The sequence below is a fragment of the Corvus brachyrhynchos genome, unplaced genomic scaffold, assembly GCF_000691975.1.
Source record: "Corvus brachyrhynchos isolate BGI_N302 unplaced genomic scaffold, ASM69197v1 scaffold126, whole genome shotgun sequence".
In the NCBI taxonomy this organism is placed as follows: domain Eukaryota; kingdom Metazoa; phylum Chordata; class Aves; order Passeriformes; family Corvidae; genus Corvus; species Corvus brachyrhynchos.
Window position 1 is genome coordinate 3,192,750 of NW_008239283.1, and position 19,985 is coordinate 3,212,734.

At 45.6% G+C, this 19,985-nt stretch overlaps 1 protein-coding gene across 3 annotated transcripts in view; it reads right to left on the reverse strand.

Moving 5' to 3' along the window:
• Nucleotides 1-9,223, reverse strand: part of LOC103619651 (histamine N-methyltransferase) — a 16,431-nt gene extending 7,208 nt beyond the window's left edge. The window contains exons 1-4 of one of the 3 annotated variants that reach the window (XM_008638208.2): nt 9,002-9,223; nt 5,309-5,505; nt 4,355-4,407; nt 878-985 (exon numbers count right to left, since the gene is read on the reverse strand). In XM_008638208.2, coding sequence (XP_008636430.1) covers nt 878-985; nt 4,355-4,407; nt 5,309-5,445 — 298 coding nt within the window. In that variant the 5' untranslated portion in view covers nt 5,446-5,505; nt 9,002-9,223. Of the gene's footprint in view, nt 1-877; nt 986-4,354; nt 4,408-5,308; nt 5,506-8,861; nt 8,977-9,001 lie in introns of those variants that run through there. The other 2 variants (XM_017740254.1, XM_017740255.1) reach the window with 2 other exon arrangements.
• Nucleotides 9,224-19,985: the final 10,762 nt, after the last annotated feature.

Genomic DNA, 19,985 nt, shown 5'->3' on the forward strand with positions numbered 1-19,985 from the left:
ATTTACAGTGGTGTTTTACAGCCTGGTATTTGCTATGGTGTGGAGCGTTTCCAACAAGAGAGTCGGCTGATGAGGTTCATTCATCGCTGTCACTTCCATTCAGCAGCCACTCTCTGGCCAGGTGTGCTCTGCTCCGGGCTGGTGTCACCTCCACACAACACCACAATCACTGAATCCTGCTCGGTGCTGACCCAGTGATAATCAAACTGTGCATTGCTATTTAATGCTCACTTTGTAGGGCAATTTGATCAAAGCACCCTCGTTAACACTCAATCCTCCTCGGAAAAGTTTTCGCTTTCCTTCATGAATGCTGCTTAGACCTTTGGGCTGGGGGAAGGAAGGAAGCTCTGAGCCCCAGAGCACACGGCAAAAGTCTTTCCTATCACTCCTGCTTTCCTTTCCATGTTTTCTAATTCAAAGCCTGGTAACTAGTTTGGTGCCCCACTGTGAGGTTTAGTTATTTGTTGGAAACGATTTTTAAGATGTGAGAGAATTACCATGAGACACTAAAATTTTCCCTTTGATGCTGAGGAAGGATCCTGATTCAATGCAAGTTGAAAGTAGAAAAATTTTCTGAAATGCAGGGATTTCACTTCATTGCCATACAATCACCCATCACTTCCCACCTTGTTTAGCTTTTAAAGTCTGTCTTGCCAAGCATTTGCCATGCAGATTACTTTGCAGAGAGACTAACATTTAATGAGTGAACATTGTTGAGAAGCAATGATGGCAAAAAAGCATGAAATTGTGAATTTTTTGATTTTTAAGAGACAGTTCTGACACGAAGGCATTTGAACATGGGGTCATCCACGTTTCAACACTTTTTAATGCATGTAAAATAAGTAATGTAAATTTAATTTATATAACGTAAAAATACCTTTGTACTTGGAGATTTGGTCAGCACTGGGCTCTATTACTTCATTGTTGATGGTGGCCTCGGGATATCTGGCTCGTATTTTTGAGAGGATCTGCAAATCCATCTCACCTAAGGAAGGAGGAGACACGAAACAGAAAGTGAAAGCAAAGCTCAGGCAAAGGTTATCTCCACCACCATCACATGCCCAGTTTGCAGACTGATTTCTGCCATTTATGTACAGATGCACTGCACAGGTCCATGCAGCTGCTTTGTATTCTCAGTAGGCTGTCACTGAAGATCGAGCTCTAGGATTTGAGAAGAATTTAAGTATCAGTCCCAGCTCTCTTCATTTCTCCTCTCGGACTGGCACCATCAGGGCCAAGGGAAAGCCAGACACAGTCATGCCTGTGGCTTGACCTCATGTTTTCTGGACGTGGTCTAACCTCGAGGGAGAGATCCCACACAACTCTCACAGTACCAGTTCTGATGGTTCCAAGTCACCAGCAAACTTGGCAGGATTTCTCAGGAGTCAGTAGGAGCATTTTTAGCCAGACACCTCACTGGTTACAAGGCCATGTGGGGGAAGGCAAAGGGAATATGTGTTTACACTGGAATCAGAGACAATATCTGTATCTGTTTGTCTTTAGTGTCCTGTGAGTTTTCCAAAAAGAATGATGAATAGAGCACATACCATTTGTGTTTAGCTAACCCCTGTTTACAGAACACCCCAGGGATGACTGTGTTTCATGTTTTTGTTGAGGAAGAGTCCTCTCTAAACACTGCTCAGGCCAGCTGTAATTATTTTATTGATGGATGTACCAGTAGATGCAAGATTTCAAAATTTAAAAATAGCTCTATCATTCCCAGCTCTCTCACCCCATCTGCAATAAACAAAACTCAGGGGGATGGTGTTTCTGACTGAGGCATGGGTCCAGGGGCAATATTCCACTGGCTTGCTCAATTTTCTCCAACCTCTCTTCTGCTTATTGTGCTTGGATAGATTTTAGGTGGAAAAAATTATAGTACAATAAATTAAGGTAAGAAAGAGTAAAACAGAGGGTAACTACAGTGAATAACAGATCCAGGGCTCATGTAACAAGCAAATGTTGAGCTTTGTCCTGGAAGATTTACTTGTGCTTGCACAAAACTCCATGTTATAAAATTCCTTACAAATGAACAGAATTTTGTACTGAATGAAAGGCCACCCAGCAGAGTTATGGAGTGGAAAACCACCCAGCAAGTTGTGATGGCCAGATAGGCCCTTGCTGAGGGGCCTGCACAGCCTCTGCCCACTCTCATCATTTTCAGAGCCCCTGGACTCCCACCACTTCAGCATTAGCTCCATCATGCAGAATATTTGAGATACAAAAGGAAAACACTGGGCATTAAATTGCTCAATAGTGCCCAGAGGACATATTACACAAAGTGAGGAAGAGTTGCATTCTTTCAGACTTATGTCTCTTTCTTAAAGCAACCAGCAGCACCAACATTTACATGGCATCTCTGGAAGCATGTTCTTTGAGGGAGGGAAATTGAATATCTGAGGCAGCAGAAATAGCTGCAGCTTTGCTATCACTGCAAGCCCTGTATTCTATTGAAAAATCAGAGCAAAGCGAGTTGTCTGCAGCCTGCCATGGTAAAATTGGGGAACACAGAATTTGTAATGAACTACTGCAATAGCTTGATTTTTGGTTGCTTTACCAACTTTCCATAAAATGATTTAGCCCTTTGAAAAGGCTGTGAAGGTCCTGATTAAAAAAAAAAAAAATGTATTTCCATATGCAGATAGCTTAATATATTCTCTTCCTCTCTTGTGTGGCCAAATCACCCTCTGTACTGTTTTTAACCAAAAAAACCCACCCCTTTGATTCATAACTTAATCCACAGCCTTAACTGACTTCGCTTATCTCTTTTATATGCAAACAAGTGTCCCGAGGCATTTTACAGTCAGCTCTGTGGCAGCTTGCATTATCAACAATTTGGCAATTAGGCTATCCGAATTATTTAAACTCTCCAACACAATTACCTTTTAAAGGCTACCACTATGTTCGCCATTAAGTTTCTAATTAAACATTTTACGTAACGGGATTGTTTATAGCCCGGTTGGTACTTTATAGCAGCGTTGATGACTTTAATGGTTTTTAAAGGTACAGAGTGCGGGGCGCTGGAGTGTGAACTCGATAAGGCAGCGGCTGCAGCGAAGGCAGGAGCCGTGTTGGGGCGGGTGTAATGGGGTGGGATAAGGCAGGAAATGGGTTCTTGTCTCCCGAGGTGGAAAAGCGGAGAGGAAACGCGTTCCTTCCGTGCTCCTCCCTGTGAAGGGCAAGGGCGGGTGGGGTCGGGGCAGCAGCTCCATCACTGCCCTCCCACATCAGCCAGGATTCCCAGATGCTGGGGGCATTCGGGAATCGGCTCCCTCCTGACCTCAACAGGACCCGTGATGGGAACAAACCAGTGAGCAGATGGGGTTGGGTGATCTGGGGATTTTTACATTACAAAGTGAGCTTTGCCTGCACATTACTGATTGATGGCAAGCTGGACTGCCTCTGGCCAGGGAGTGAAGTACCCCACTAAGGAAAGTGTTCCTGATAGAAAATTCATTCCTTCCTTCCTTCCTTCCTTCCTTCCTTCCTTCCTTTTGGAGAGCACCATCCCTGCTCTGTCGCACTGCCTGTTGTATAACTAATGCCCGCCATTTACATACAATTACTGCGTGGAGGGGAGACTGACAAAACTGAGGTTAGCCTTTGGCGATGGCATGACTACAGCATTTAAACTAGATTAACTGTTCATATAAAATTTAAGTATGGTGACTTAATGGGCAGAGAAGGAAACACGTTTTAATTATGGGGGCACTTAAGCAAGAATTTAATGAAATGAAGCCACTTGATCTTACTGGTATTGTTTTTCCACTCACTGAACTTAAGATGAAAGACTTATTATTTCTGATTTCTTCTGGATTTCTTCTGGAGCTTATGTTCAGCTCCAGTGTTTTGGGGGACAGTAGCTCCAGGAGGAGCTTCTACACTGATGGTGGCCAGCAAATCCAGGCAAAGCAGAGCTCAGCCATGGCTCTCACATAGCAGTGATGGGAGTTACCACCTCAGTAAATAGTTACAGGTGAGAATAGTTGCAATGCAGGCAAAAATGCAATACTCTGAGGAATCTAAGACATTAATTTGTTTGGGAGGTTTTTGCTTGTTTTTGGAGTTTTTTTGTGTAGAAACCCTAAGAAGCAGTTCGAGATTCTCTCTGCCTTTGAGGAGCGATGGTATAGAAGGAGGGGGTTTTGTGGAGGACATAGAAGAATCAGAGTGGGGAGGCACAAGCTGTTTTCAGATGATGTGGTCACACACCAACTAACACCAACTGTCCCCTGGAGCTGACTTTTCAAAGAAAGACTCATTTCCCACTCTGCTCCTTTTGCAATTTTTAACCCTGTATTCTTTAAAAAAAAAAAAAAAGATAAAAACATAAATATTGAAGTCCATATCATACCTGCTCCACCACCAATGCTTAGAACATTGATTGTAGACTTCCCATTTCCAATACTGAAAAACATTATTTATGCATTTTAGGAGAGCTGCCCAGTACAGAGGGTTTCATGCATGATGTGAGACACTGGAGATCCCGTTAAGACTAAAATTTTCAGGACAAAACCCAAATGTAATGTGTGTGTACACAGGCATGCCTGCGAGCGGGCAGGAGGGATCACATTCAGAACTCTGCCCTTTGGATACTCATGATCTCCAATTATTTTGGCAATTTGTAGAGGTGGCATTTTGATTTTATTATGAGTGCAGAAGCAGGTACTCGCCTTCTCTGTGTCTGTGCTCTGAGGAACAGAGAACTGTCTGAGTCTGGACCAGCAGCTTAAAAATTATTTGTAGAAGTTTCGCACTATGCAAAATGGGGAGGGAGAGGTAAGAGTGTAATGCTCTTAAAATCCCTGAGTGAGGGTCTGGCAGAGCAATGAAACCCCGAGCCCTGAGAAGAGCCTCCCCAGAGCCAGGATTTGATGCTGGCTGCCTGCTCCCAAGCCAGTTTGCAAAGCGAGGGGCCCAGCAAAGGACACACGCTGCCAGGCAAAGCAGGAGCATTATCCAGCCATCCTAGAGAAACCCTAAATATTACCTGAAGAGATTACTTTTAGAAAGCTCTTTTCTATCAAGTTTGGTGCTAGAATGTAGTAGCTGTTAGTGCATTTCAGAGCTGATTCAGGGCAAGCTGGGTGTATGTGCAAGGAAACAGCGCAGCCTAATCTCCTCCTTGCTAGGCAGCCTCCGGAGAGCCGTGTGTGCGAATGGAACCTGCAGCCAAGCCCCATCAGAGGCCGACAGACGGGGCAGGGAACAGCAATCTGCCTCTCACAGGCAGCCCCCCGAGCCCCGCACCACCGTGGGACCGTGGCCCTGGCTGTCCCTCATCCCGGGGTGGTCACCCCGGCGTTACCTCGCTATCACGCCCGGCAGCTGCCTCTCCACGAACTCCTGCATGCACTGGTGCTCGGTCGACCTCTCCAGGAAGAGGCGGAATGACTGGAGGTATCTGTCAGGATCAGCGAGCAAACTCCTCATGGGTGATGCCATGCTGGGGGTCCGGAGGCTGCAGGAGAGGACAGGCTGCTCCCTGCAGCTCTTCTCTCAGGTCTAGAGAAGGAATGAAAAGTGCTGGAGGGGAAAATCCAGCCTGTGCCCGGACTTTGTTCCTTATCGCCAGCCCTGCCACTGCCTTGGAGCCTTACGTAATCTTGTAACAGAAGCTGTAAATGGGGTCCAAGCAGCAAAGGGTAATATATCATCTTTAATCTGGGCAGAGCAAGTGCCAGCATTTTTTAACTCTGCTGACACAGGTCTCTGTTAAAACACAGTAAAAGGGTCTTTAGATGGTTCTTAAATACAGGAAGAAATCCTCTGTTTTGTGAAGGCATGGAGAGGCTCCAAAGGCTGGGCCTGGATTAGAAGAAAGTGCAATACTCATCTCAAGAGACGCTGGCAGATGTCTCTATCTGTTTTTTTAATCTTTTGATGTTCTTAAAGGGAATGTTGATGGTGGGGTGAAAACAATAAAAACCTTATAAATGCACTTTATTTTTCTAGTTCTTCTGAAGATAATGGTACAATTCCCATGGGTTAAGTAGTTAATTCACCAAAGCCACGTGAGTTACTGGAATAGATGCTGTGCTAAACCAGGCTTACAGGGAATCAGGAGCGTGGAAGGCAAAGCGTGTTACCAGGGAAGTGTCAGACTGTACCTTGAAAAGTGCACAAAGATGTCTTTATCCTCTCTTAAACTGCAGTTTAACTTCAACACAGCTTGTCCTAATTGGCAAGGAGAAAGAGGAACCCTCTTCCTCCTCACGGGCCCCATGTTTAAGGACGCACCACATTTCCTCAGTGTCTCTTACCATCCGCTCTGGCTTTCCTGAAGAGGTTACATCCCAGCCCCCTCTCGTCATTTTTACAGCTCCCTTTGGACTGTCTCCAGCCAAACCCCATTGATGCTGAAGTGCAGCAGTCAAGGGCAAAACCCTCCTACCCCCGTGATTTTCCTGGCTCTCAGCACAGCTGGGACAGCTTCCCTGGCCCCACTGAGACCTTGCACCCGCTGCCTTCACTCACCAGCATGACCCCTGGAATACAAACCTTGGGCTTTTTCCAGACTACTTCTCTTGTGCCTTTGAATTATAGTGCTGGCCTCTGTTGTGCTCAAGTCCCTCCCAGCTGCACATCAAATAACACAGCCTCGTCCCTCCTCCAAACCATGAACAGAAACACAAGCAACAGGCTCAGGTTCATATTTGCCATTACCTCCCTTTCTGGCAATGAACTTCTGACAGATTTTCTAACTGTGCAACCAGTTTTCCACCCACCCAATATCTGTCTCATCAAGGCCACATCTTCCTCACTTGTTTATGAGAATGCCATACACAATGGTGCCATCTCCTCTCCCCTGTACACCAGCAGATAGATGGGCTTGGAACAATTTCCTCCTGATACATCCGCATTGCCTGCCAAAATGATACGCAGAAAAGACTCCACTACTGGAATAAGTTGTAAAGTAGGTATGTCTACTCCAGTGCTGGGACGCACGGGGGATCGCTCCTCCAAAGTCATGTGCGCCGACAGCTGCACTCAGCCTGGTATATATCGGGTTACAAGTTCCATATTCATTAAGTTTCCCAAAATGCCTATACATATTCATTACCCAGCCCCGCCCAGCCTCGCCTCGTATTACAATGAGCCCAAAAGTCATTGACAGCTGCGTTGTGCTTGTGCAGTGTCGTCTGGTGGTCGTGGGCAGGGGTCTCTGGAACGAAGTAAGGGTCTTCTTCATTCTGAACTTTTCACCTCGCTTCCCTGTGCATGCTTTTTATGTCCCTGGCCCAGGTCCAAACTTCGAGGCTGGTTTGACTTAGTTTTAGGTTTAAAAACAGGATCTTTGGTCAAGATTCCTTCCCTTTATCAATAGTCTCATATCTTCTCATCCTGCTTTGGTAGGCACAGTAAGTGTTGAGCAAGGTGTATGCACTGTTTTTAACAAACAGCTTTATAGCAAATCATTTCACCTCTGCTTCCCCCTCCTCTACCTGAGTCATGACCATCATCCTAGTCTCTTTCTGCTGCTTGAAGGACTATTTCAAGGGTCTGCTTCTAGGGACAGCCATCACGCTGAGCAGCAGCCCAGCTCCCTCTCCTACCCCCTTTCCAATGACAACATCAGCTGCCTGACTTCGCCCATTTTCCTTCAGTACCTGTGACAAAGGTAACGTCCAAGACGTGTTTTGGTTTTGCAGCCCATGGGCCACATCTCCTCAAATCCCAAAGGTTCCTGCAGGAAGGAGCATGGTGAAGGTTGGTGACAATTCACCTCCTCCAGCGTGTGCTGCTGCCAGAGCCACTGGCAATGGCTGATAGTTCATAATCAATTAGCAATGTCTGATAATTGCTCTCCTTGGAGCAGTCTCAAGAGACCTCTGGAGCAGGTCCCAAGGTTGATTTTCCACCCATATTGCCTCCAAGGCAGACTGGCTTTGGCACACTCACTGCTCCCTACCTTCTCAGGCAGCAAGGATGTTTTCAACCAAAAAAACAGCAAAACTGAACATTGTGAAGAGCACTAATGAAAAACACTCTGGTACAACAATGGTAATGAGTAGCTTTAAAAACTTTGCCAGCCTCTGAATGACAACCCCTCCTTGACCCAGATGAGCAGCACTCAAACCCCCAACAACATCTGAATTAACCTGGGGAATCCAAGCAGGAATCTTTCCAGAGAGAGTAAGGAAGAAAACTCCTGCATGTGCTTCGGATGATAATTACTCATTGCTACCCCACCCTGAAAACACACTGGTGTATTCTTTGTTTACCCATTCTTTTGCTATGCCTGACTCCTCGCTTTTTATTTTAACTGCAAAAGGAGGCTTTGCTGTTTGCCACTAATCTATTTTTACTACCTTCAATTTTGAAAAAATATTTTGCAGTTTACAAGAGGAGATTTAGATAATCGACCCTTTTTTCTATGCCTCCCTCTACTTCCCATGATTTAATTTGCCAACATCCCCTGCTCAGCAGTCTCTAATGAGCAGCGGAGATTCATTTTCATGTTAGGTGCAGTTCAAGGAATTTGTCTCATTTCTTTCATTACACTTTTGGCTGTCGGAATTTGCCCCATTTATTTCATTCTATGTTTTTTGCAGTTTGAATTGCGGACAGTTAACTTTAAAAATTAGTAAAGAGACGGAAGGAAATGATTTTTTCTGAATTAGGCTGATAGAAACTTTGAGTAATAATATTCACTCAGGCATGTTCCCTTCAGTGATAATCCAAATTTAAACGTGGCTCTCTAAAAAGATTGAGGAGTTCTGAAAGCGGACACTGTTTATGCTGCGGTTACTTGATTCCGTCCCTGCTTTGTGCCGGTGCGAGCAGAGTGAAACCTGCTATAAACTCACCATAAACCCTTTAAACCCTCCCCGTGAAGCCAGCAAACAAAGTGAGCATACCCTAAGCAGTAACCTGTCTGCAGTGGGAGCTTGGGTTTATTAGCCCAGGATTACATGTGTCGCCGAACGCCAGCGAAAGCAGGATCCGTTTCGCAGGGAATCTGCTCCATCAGCACTTGCTCCCAGGCAGCCGTACTTACGTGGGGTGTCTGTGCCCCTCAGGGATGTGGGAGTGATGCTGCTGAGCTCCTGGGATGTGATCCCAGTCCGGCCACCTCCCAGTCCGGCCACCTCCCAGTCCAGCCACCTTTCTGTCCAGCCACCTTCCCCTCCATCCACATTCCCAGCGGCTGCTGCCGTCCCACCCCCGGGCCAGCGTCACGGGGGAGGTTTTGCTGCCTGAGGAAGGAGCAGAGTTACAACCTCATGTGGCAGCAGCTGCCTGGAGAGGCAGAGGGGCAGCGCCAACCCTGCCACGTCCACTGGTGCTCTCTTCGTGGTCCCCACCAGCTGTCTCCAGGACACACTGGCACAGGCACCCTGCCGTGGGAACATCCAGACACAGAGCTCTGTCCCTGTGTTAATTAGAGTACAGATGACAAATGAAGTGCCAGTGGTATATAGAAAATGCAGCTCCTGACAAATTGGAAATAGTTGTCTCAGTGTGTGGCATGTGGCGATGGGCAACATCATTTGCAGTTTGCCTGTAGAACCCTTCCATTATAGATTACTTTGCTTTTTTAGCTGGTTTTCTTGCCAGCAGGTATTCTTCTTATCCCTTACTTTCCAGAGCTTAAGCAATTGGAAGCATTTTCCAAGGTGTGTGCACCCTCTGGAGCCCTGTTAGTAGCAGTTTTATCCCAAGGCACATAAGTATGGATAAAACCATTGACCCGTGTCTGCTATCACATTGTGATTTGGTGTTCAGGGCTCTAATAAAATATTTGCCCTATGTGTGTCTCAAATTATTCTTTGTTTCTCCATGTTTAGCAAGAAGGAAATTTTTTAAGTTAAATGAAGAAGTTTTCCTTCTGGACTTAGATAGAGAAATGAACTGTTCAAGGAGAAATGAGCTGTTCACATGACGAAAGTTATATAAAATAATACCAGCAATATTAATAACGATGCTTTCAAAGGCACAGTTACAGGGAGAATGGCTGCAGTTTGACATTTAGCCGAGAGTTTACTCAAATGAAGATTTCATAGCAACAGTTAAAACTGTTCAGCCAGAACGACGACTGTGCATGAAGGCAACACCCACTGCAATTTTTTCTCTCTCTGTTCTCAGCACCATTTCCTCACCAGTTTGAGGGAATGAGATACAAAGCCCTTTACTAAGGTTCTCACCAGGAGCAGCAATGCCATGGTGTTTAGTACCTACCATATTCGATGATTCTGTGCTTCAAAGAGTGATGCTGAATCCACACAGGCAGAATGAGGAGACCAGCAACAGTTTTGCTCTTTCAAATCAACAATCATGACTTCCTCACCCATGGCAAGGAGCTTAGAACTGGGTGGTCTTTCAGGTGCTTTTGAACCCAGACCATTCTGTGGTTCTCTAATTCTATGACTTTATTTTCAAGGGACTTTTTGAGGAAAACGAAACCCTAAGTACCCTGTCAGCCACAAATCAAGCCAGCTTCTACTGGCTTGCAGTGTCCCAGCAAATGTCCCTTCCTGGGGAGCCCCATCCTGGCTCTGTCTTGGTGATAAGCACTGCTGTTCAAACATAGCTGAACAGCAAGATCAGTGGTGGTTGGTTTTCTGTGCAGTTCTAGAAATCTGTATTAATTGGTATCACCAAAGCTGTGCAAGCTGGTCTAAAGAAAATAAACTCAGTGCATCTGGCCCACACTTTTCTCCCTCTGTTGAGCATTAAATATGGGTTTTCCAAGTGCCAGTTGCCATTTAATATGAAAGCCTAAGTTTAGAGAGCCAAAAATAAAGATTATATGCATCTGGTGTTTTTAAGTGCTTTATGAAAATAAAAGATGCTGCTGTTAATTTGCTTCTTTAATTTCCCCTGGGGACACATTCTGTGATCTTTAAGTGAAATCCCAGTCATTTCAGTGTGATGTGTGCTCAGTGCTGCCGTGGTGCAGGGACGCTGAGGAGGTAGGGATGTTGCATCTCTGCCTAGACCTGTACCCAAGGCAGGCCTGTGCTGAGCCTGAGGCTCTGAACCAGCAGAGAAGGACAAGGGCCAGGATGGAGCCCAGAATCATTCTGTAAAGAGACACTGCAGAGAAGCTGGCCACACACTGACCTGGCAGACCTAAGGGTTTGTTCACTAAGGTGGTTGTACACTATTTAACCATCACAGAATTGTAAAATGGGTTGTGTTGGAAGGGACCTTAAAGATCATTTCATTCCAAACCCCTGCCATGGGCAGGGGCACTTTCCATTAGACCAAGTTGCTCCAAGCTCCATCCAACCCCGTCTCAAGCCCTCTCAGAGATGGGGCAGCCACAGATTCTTAGTGTTTATTTATGAAAAATCACCTTCCTGTCCCATTCTACCACATGACCTCCTATATACAGCACTGTCCTAGATAGCAGGAGGCTGAGTTATTGAAAGGAAATCGTACAAGCCCCGAGAGCATTAATAGTTGGGAAATAATCACTATTGCATATTAAACATCTCTCTGTCATGGCAGCTCAAGGAACAATTCACAGCTCTGTAGATACCTGGCCAACTGTGAGGTGGAATGACACTAGAATATAAAGTTTTGAGTGACACGAGTCTCCCTGGAAACCTGGCAAGGACACAAGTAGTTGTCACTGGTACCTCAGGTGAGTCAAGAGCTGGGAACAGCCAACATCTGCAGATCGTTGCCTTCTCTGGAGTATATCTGCATGGGTTTGGGCTGCAAATTTATACTCTGGGAAGAAGGAGAAAGGAGTTAAAGGTCATGGTCTTGGTCCAACTGAATCATTGAAATCTTTTCCCCCATGTATGCTCCAAGTGATGCTGGGAGACACCCCTCGTTGGAGGAAAGTGGGAGGGGATCATGTCCTTCTCCAGGCTCCCAGGATGCCCACCAGCCATGCCCACCAGCAGCACAGAATTTCCCACAGAAGTGGAAATAGCAGAAAAAAAATATCCACTGAGTATTTAGAAGAGCTGTGGTAACTGGTGAACCAGTCAATGCCTTCAGAGATGAAAAGTCCTACCTGAGTTAGCAAAAAGCAGGGTACAAGCAGGGCATTAGGACTGGCTGCTCCCTACAAGACAGGAGATTAAAGCTGTGCAATGTTGATTTTACCTCGGAAGGGATGAGAGTGCTGGAACAGACCAACCTTCATATGAATGGCTCCCCTGGGGGAAGATCCATCCCATTGGAGCAGGGACCAGAGCCTGCAGTCACAGCTGAGAAAAGCTAAGCTCAGGAACAGGCAGGAGATGGATCCACGTCCCCCCGCCTTGATATAACACAGGACTACAGAGTATGTGGGTCAGATCTAGGAAACTGGAAAGAGGCAGAAGGAGGGGGAAAGGCTGCACAGGAACTACCTAATTTCTACCCTGTAATCAGATTTCAAAGCATTTGTAGATAGACCAAATATCTGAGCCCAGAGATCCAGGAGTTTATTTGGCTTACCTCTGGATCTGATGTAATCACACACGGCCAGCCTGATAAAAGCAGAAGCGAGACGTTGCTTAATGTCTGAAGAATTATTTCTGCTGTCTCCTAATAAAGCACGCTGATGTAAGCTGGGGATGATAACAAGAGCGCAGCGCTGGGCTAGCAAAATCTCATTTTTCAGGACAACTGAACTGTCAGTGCCAAAGAACAGACAGGTTATTGCTCATGCTCCTCCAAGGTTACTTTTATTAAAATGGAAATTTCCAAAGCTTTGCATGCACACATACATGCCCATGGGTGCAGATATCCCTGTGAGGGAGAGAGGGGCTGTGCCACAGCCGCCCCTCCCTCCTGCAGCTCTTTAGTGCAGCCCTTACAAATGGGGTGCCCTGGGAGAGCTGAGCGTGGCTGTGTCTGCCCCAGGTCTGTGTCTGAACAGCCCCGTCCTCACCACGGCTTTGGGGTGGGCTCGGCACGTACACAGGGCACAGCCCGGGGTGGGTGCAATGCTCCCCCCACAGCTGCACCCCGTGAATTTCCCATGTGAGCTGGGTGAGGATTTGCTGTCCCTCCTCGAATCCAGCATAGGCATCACCAACTTAAAGTTGCGCCTTTCACATTTGGGGCTGACACAGCTCTTCATACAAGAGGGATGCAGCTCTCCAGCCCCAAAAAGAAATGTGAGGTGAGAGGTGAGGCGAGAGAAGAGAAGAGAAGAGAAGAGAAGAGAAGAGAAGAGAAGAGAAGAGAAGAGAAGAGGATTGCATTTGGAAGGACCCTACATTGATCATCTAATCCAGCTGCCTGACCACTTCAGGGCTAGCTGTACGTTAAAGCATCTTATTAAGGACATTATCCAAATGCTTTTTAAACAGATAGAAAAAAAGAAAAAAGAAAAAAAGCAAAAATTAATACCTGGCTGTATTTCATTTTTTGTTGTCATAATACACTGAGAAACTAGAATAGGCAAAATCTGAACTTGGCTGCTGAGAAACAATTTGTTAACAAATGCATCTTTTTATTTTCCCCAGTACATCTGAGGAACAGATTAAATTTTTACAAATATGTGCCTTATTTAAAATAATTTTGTTTTTCCTCCTTCCTGAAGTTAATTGAATCAAAGATTGTTTGTGAAATATCTCATTATGGAGCACTCCAAATTTCTGGCTTGCAATTAGTGAAACAAATCAGTGCTCTATTCCCAGACTGAAAAAAAACCAAAATATCAGAGCATTTCAATTAGCAATTTGAAACTGAAATTCTTAATTGAATTGATCTCAGAAAGAATTTCAATTTGAAAAAACCACTGGTAAGGGGATTTCATTACTGTGCCTGGTTTTGGAGGTGGTCAAGGATAGTCACACCTTCACCAAGTGGTGTTCCACACCAGAAGGAGCTGGTAGAAGGGGATGCTGCTAGAAATCATCCAGAGTGTGCAGCTCTTGCCCTGCCAAGCCACGAGCAGCCATGGACCACGCACAAGACTCCCAGCTCCTTGCTAGCCCTGAGTGCAGCTCATTTTTTCCTGGGGACTTCAATCTCTGCCAAGAAACTTTTTTCTGTGCTGGAGAAGCATGAAGGACTCAGCAAAGACCTGGCTGGGGTTATTGATGTTATGGGAAAGCAGAGTTATGCTAAGGAAGAGGAGATGGCTTTTTTTGTGTGCCACTTTTGCTGCTGATTTAGGTTTTCTACACATTTTAGGAAGCAATAATCATTCAGGGCATTTTACCCATATGTGGGAATAATTATTTTCTCTTTTGAAAATGCAGTGATATGAGGAGAGAACTGTCAGAAACATCCAACTACCTATAAATGAAAAATAACAACTTGGACATTTTTTTTCAGAAATTGTCATGAGGGGCTGCCCCTGGTACCAGGCTGACTCAGTGGAGCTTCAGACCCATGGATGATAAAAGCATGAAGTGAGATAGAAGTCATGCAGCTCTTAATACCTGCTCGTGTTTTAATTAATTTTCACTTGTAAAGCAATAGTTGTTTTTTTCCAAAATATTCCTGGCTCAGAAGATCACTGTCTTCATGCAATATCCACTTCCCATTGGCACCTTCCCCACATTACTAATTTCCCCTTTCCTCGTCCTCCTCTAGCTGTTCCCTAAGGAGCTGGTGTGACAAAGAAGATCTGAACAAGCCACATTGGAAAAGCAATCAACCAAAATTAGAAGGGCTTTCTTCTAGGCTGTGTTTGGAAAGGCATCATCCCCCTGAGCTCATGGCACTGCTGTCTGCCCGTGCCCTGCTCTGACATGGGAGTGCAGGGGGAGCGGCAGCTGCCGTCACAGCATAACTTGACAACTGAATATTCCACTTGGAACTCCTTGGTGTGGTTCAAATGCCTCCTAAATCTCTCTGCTTGAAGTGCAACGTTGTCATGCCCTTCATATCTCTTCCTGTGGGAACTTATGTTAAGCTTTGGAAAAGGTCTAGGCGTACTCACCCCCCTCCAACAGCAGTAGCTGCTCACAACTCTCATAATCAAACTCTTTGCATGAAGTTGTCTGTATTAGGAACACTTGAGATGTTTGTAAGCCACCCCACGTGCCAAAACCCCACATGCAAATTACCCTGACCTGGTGAAGAGTATCCTTTGGACAAAATTTATTACCTTCAGGCCTGTGTGCTCCTGGGCTGGATGGCAGCTGGCAGTGCCAGCACAGGGGTGGCATCCCCGTGGTGTCTGTACAGCACAGAGTCCATGCACCACTTTGGGCACTGAACTGCCATGGTAACCTTTATATCTGAAATGCTCCACAGTTCTTTCTGAAGAGATTCTCCTTCCTGGGACAGAGGACAGCATCCTGAAAATGGGGCTTTGCACCCAGCAACCCCAGCACCTCCACACCAGTTACTTGTCTTTTCCTTTTCCTCTTTGCCCTTTTTATTTCTTCTTTCCCTTATGACCCACAAGTTTTTGCTGCTTCTGCCCACTTAATGACAGTGGTGGCCTGTTCTCACAGGTTATTGATGAGAAACTGTGTGGAAAGAGAGGGCCAGTGAGCTTTAGGAGTGCCTGTGTGGGAAGAGGGCTCAGCAGCTCTGGATGTTCTCAGGGGAACTGTGTGGCCCCAGACCTCCCCTTGGGGCACAGATGGGAAGTGAAGCTCAACTCGTGCTGGTTTTATTTCTCCCAAGCCTAACAATGGGTCAGAGGTGAAGGAAAAAGAAAATAAAGATCAAGTGTTCCTGCAAGCAGCCTGGCTGGCCAGGGAGGGCTGCTCTGCAGTGACCTTGGCCTGTCCAACCCTTCATTCCCAGCAAGCACACCCAGCAGAGAGAGTTTTAATGGCACTGTGCAACTCAGAGACACAAAACAAACTGCATGCAGGACCACAGGAACAGACTGACAGTCAGTTTTGCAGTTTTTCAAACCGTTGTTGACAATGATTTCCCTTTCGTTTTTTAAATGCCAGATGTTATGAGCAGCTACTGTCATGTGCAGTTAGACCCTGGGACTCTGCTAGTCCAGGTGGAAAGTGAGATTGTCTGCAACCCATCAGGGTCTGGTATGGCCAGAGGATCACTGAAAGGGCTGTATTAGAAGGGACCATAAAGACCATCTTGTTCCAACCCCCTGCCACGGGCAGGGACACCTTCCACTAGACCAGCTTGCTCCAAGCCCCATCCCGCTGGGCCTTGGACACTTCCAGGGATGGGGCAGCCACAGCTTCTCTGAGCAACCTGTGCCAGGGCCTCACCTCCCTCACAGAAAATAATTTCTTCCTGATATCTAAACTAAACCTGCCCTCTTTTAGTTTAAAACCATTCCCCCTTGCTCTATCACTACCTGCTTATGCAAAAAGTTGCTCTCCAAAGCCATGCTGTAGCTTGGCTTTGAACACAGCCATGCTTTAATTTATACTACTTTTTTTACTTCAGGTTGAACTAATATATTAATTTTGGAGCTGAGTGTACCACCTACTGCCAAAAGACATTGCAAATGCGGGATTTCACGGTGAAATATCAGCACAAAAGCACTGCTTCCTTGCTAGTACTTATCAGTGCGAGGTACATGGATCATGCAAAAGCCCTTGACATTCTGCTGTAACATTGCTCGGGTGAAAATGTACAAGAGCTTTTTGTGGATAGTGCTGTCATTTAATTTTTTTTAAATTACAACCTAATTTGGAGCCAACAGGAGCCTTGACTGGAAGCTCCTCCCTGCAGAGTCCATTCATGCTTCAGCAAGAGATTCTGAAAAGGCCATCTTAAATCTTCCCCAGAAGTAAAAGTACTGTTGATTCCCCCCCTCCGTGAAAAGCTCTTCCTAAAGAAACGACAGTCATCTCCTCAAGCCTTAAACTGAAGGTGTATTTATTTGCACCGAAGCCAGATGTGAAGAATTGTGTCTGAAAAGGAATTTTGCAGAAGGTCATGTGTGGGATGGAAGGGGCGGTGAGGGATGCCTGCAGGGAGCCTGGCTGTCAGCTTGCACTGGCAGGCCTGGAAGGAGGCAGCTCAGTCCCTAATTGCATCCTTTGAGCTCCTTCTGCTGTTACAGCCCAAGCAATTGCCATTCCTGGCGTGGTGTCCTCACTCTTCACCTGCCCTCCTTATCTCTTTCCATGATCCCTGTTCTCCCTTCCCTTTCTGCCCTGCAGGCCTGCAACTGTTGCTGGAAATAATATTTTAAAAATACCATTTCTATCTGTCCCCTCAATCCAGCTGGTGCCATTGTAGGCAGTTTCCAAGTGTCAATGCTTCTTTCAAACTCACATCCTCCTGCAAGATCCAGACACATCCGAGCCAGCCTGCTCACTCTCTCCTTTGTGCAGACTTTATATTGCAAGTTATTTAGACTCCCAGTTATTTTCCTGATTAAATAAACCCGGGACCAGTTACTCTAAAGGCATCAGGCTTTTATTAGAAAGCTACCTTGCCATCTTGTTATTTTGATCCCTACTCACCTCTCATCTTCCCACAGACAAAAGCCTCTGAGTTTCTTTATATATAGGTGCATTGATGCTTTTGTTGAGCAGGAATCCTCTTTGCAATCTCCACCCTGGGATGAGCCTGCTCTGCAGATCATATTTGGTGTTTTGCTTGGGTTTGATTTTATCTCTGCTCTGACAAACCCCTGGCAAAGTTAATGAAGGCAAAAGAAGCACTTCAGGATTTGCTCCTGATTTCAGTATAGGAGTCACCTCCTGGCCATGCTCTGGGCGCTTGTCTTCCTGTTGTAGTCACATCCAGATTCCAAGGGAACTGGGAAGAGTGGGGGAAGGCAGCAGGGAGTATCTTTCAAATTCGGACACACAAGGATGGGTACAATACATGAAAATGTAAAGAGAACTGAAATTGTTTACAGTGCACCAGTTATGGCAAAGATAATTGAAAAAATACAGTCTTGCTATAATTAATGAGTTTTACAACTCATAGCCCGGTGGAGAGACCTGGGCTGTGGATATACCCCCTGGCTCTGGAATGCTGCTGGTAATGCAGGGTTAAAGGTCCAGCCTCCAGCCTTCAGGCACGAAAATGTAAATGTGGTCCACTTCTGGCTTCCCAGAGGCAAACATCTGCTTCAAAGGGAGCTTAATAAAAAATTTTGGAGCCACTTTTTTTCCCGACAGAGAGTTTACAGCATGGGAACAAGCAAAAAAATTGTGAAGAGGGTTATTAATATTATTATTGTTGTTGTTGTTGTTTACTATTAACATTAATTACTGTTACTATTGCCTGTGGGCTTTTTATTCCCTTAGTGTTATTTCTTGCAATTTTCATCAAGGATTTTCTCACTCCAGAGCAAGGGAGTGGGATCTTTCTCAGTCATTAAAACCAGGGGCACATCTCTGTCTCGGGTTCCTACAGCTGAGGCCAGCACTACAAAGTGCAGCTGGGCAGATGCAGCTGTGCCATCCAAAACACATCCTGAGCTGCTGGGGTGATGGCGACATGAGAACGTCATGAAAAGCCTTGATAAAATGTGCCTTTTTCTTCCATTAATCAGCTCTGTTTAAGTGTGATATGACAGATTTCCTGAGAGAAGTAACCTACCAGACACCCAAATATTGGCTGTTTAATTTTCCTGAAGTTAATGGAGAGAGTGCCCATAATTACATGTGGCCTCCTGTAGGTTTTCAGCTTCTGTGATGAAGTAGGAAGACAGCATTATGGCACTTACAGCTATTGATTAGTTAAGCTAATGGACTGAGACTGATTGGATCTATTGCCACGGCCAGGGGATTCTGTGTGGTGTTTCTTTTATGAACTCGATAGAGAACACCTCTCAAACTGCAGGGTGGAGAGGTGGGGGGACCAGGGAGGGCCCAGGCTGCTCCTACCACACCGTGAGTTCTTCATCTCCATGTGGCACCACACCCAAATGTCTTGAGACCAAAGCTGCTGTGTTAATCCTTGTCCCGATGGTGTACTTCTCATTTGGGATCTAATACAGAATTTTTGTGGGCCTTGCAATCATCTGCAAGAGATGGAAAATTTAAGAAAGCACAGAAATGTATGAGATACAATAAATGCCTGAGGGGCACTGAGGGAATGGCAAGAGTTCATTCAGCTAACAGAGTTCAGTCCTGGGCTCCCTAGGCAGCTTCCCTCGAACAATCCCACAAAGTCTCTCACATCATGCATGTTTTCGAGGTGATGTCATGCTGATCTTCAATTTGATAGCCAGTGCTGAAGGCCAAGCTCACCCGGTTTACCACTGCATCTAAGTTTCCTTGGCATTACCGGGATACACCAAATCCAGCATTCCCACTGTTTATTTTTGTTAGGTATTCAGCCCAAATTTATCTCCTAAAATTCTGTACCTCCTGGAGTGCAAGGGGGAAGACAGAAGCCATTTCCCTCGACCCAGACTAAAAGCTGATCAGCCCCTTGTCCATTCATGGAGACATCAAAGGCACTTTGCTTTGCAGGGCTGCCAACGCTGCCCCCAAAGGCCATTCAGGCTTCTGGGGACAGCTTTTCTTTGTGCCATTCCTCTGCTCCAAGTGGAGGCACACGATGAGTGCCAGACAGCATGTCTGATGGAAACTACTCCTGTCACCAACTTCTAGTTGTTTAGGGTTTATTATGAGATTGGGATTTTGGCTGACAACAACACTGAGGCAACCAGTTTGACTTGCACAGCTGCTGGCTCATTGGTGTGTAGTATTTTCATTATGTGTCAAGAGTGGTGTAACTTCAGCAAGGTGCAGAACATATGGATTGGAAACTGCCTGGCTGAATCACTCAAAATGTAGGTTAAAACCCCAAAGACTTCAAAAGAAAGACTACTCCTAGTCAGAAAGATGAATTTCCCAGCTAAGGAAAAAAATATTAGGGACATAGCACAGCAATTAGGCATTAGATAGATCCCTGGAGGACTGGCTCCCGTTTCTGTTTCCTCTCCTGGACCCACCTCATGTCAAAAGTACATTTATAAAGAATGAGCAATTATTTAATGGACAGACTAGGGTGTCCAGTAGGCTGTTTAGAAGTGCTATCATTATCTATATGCATTGATGATTGAGTCACGTGCTTATAACATCCCTCAGCCATTTAACAAGACGTGAGTCAGTCAGACAAAATATAATCCTGATACAAACAGGACTGGGGGAGCATCACCTCCATGGCCAAGA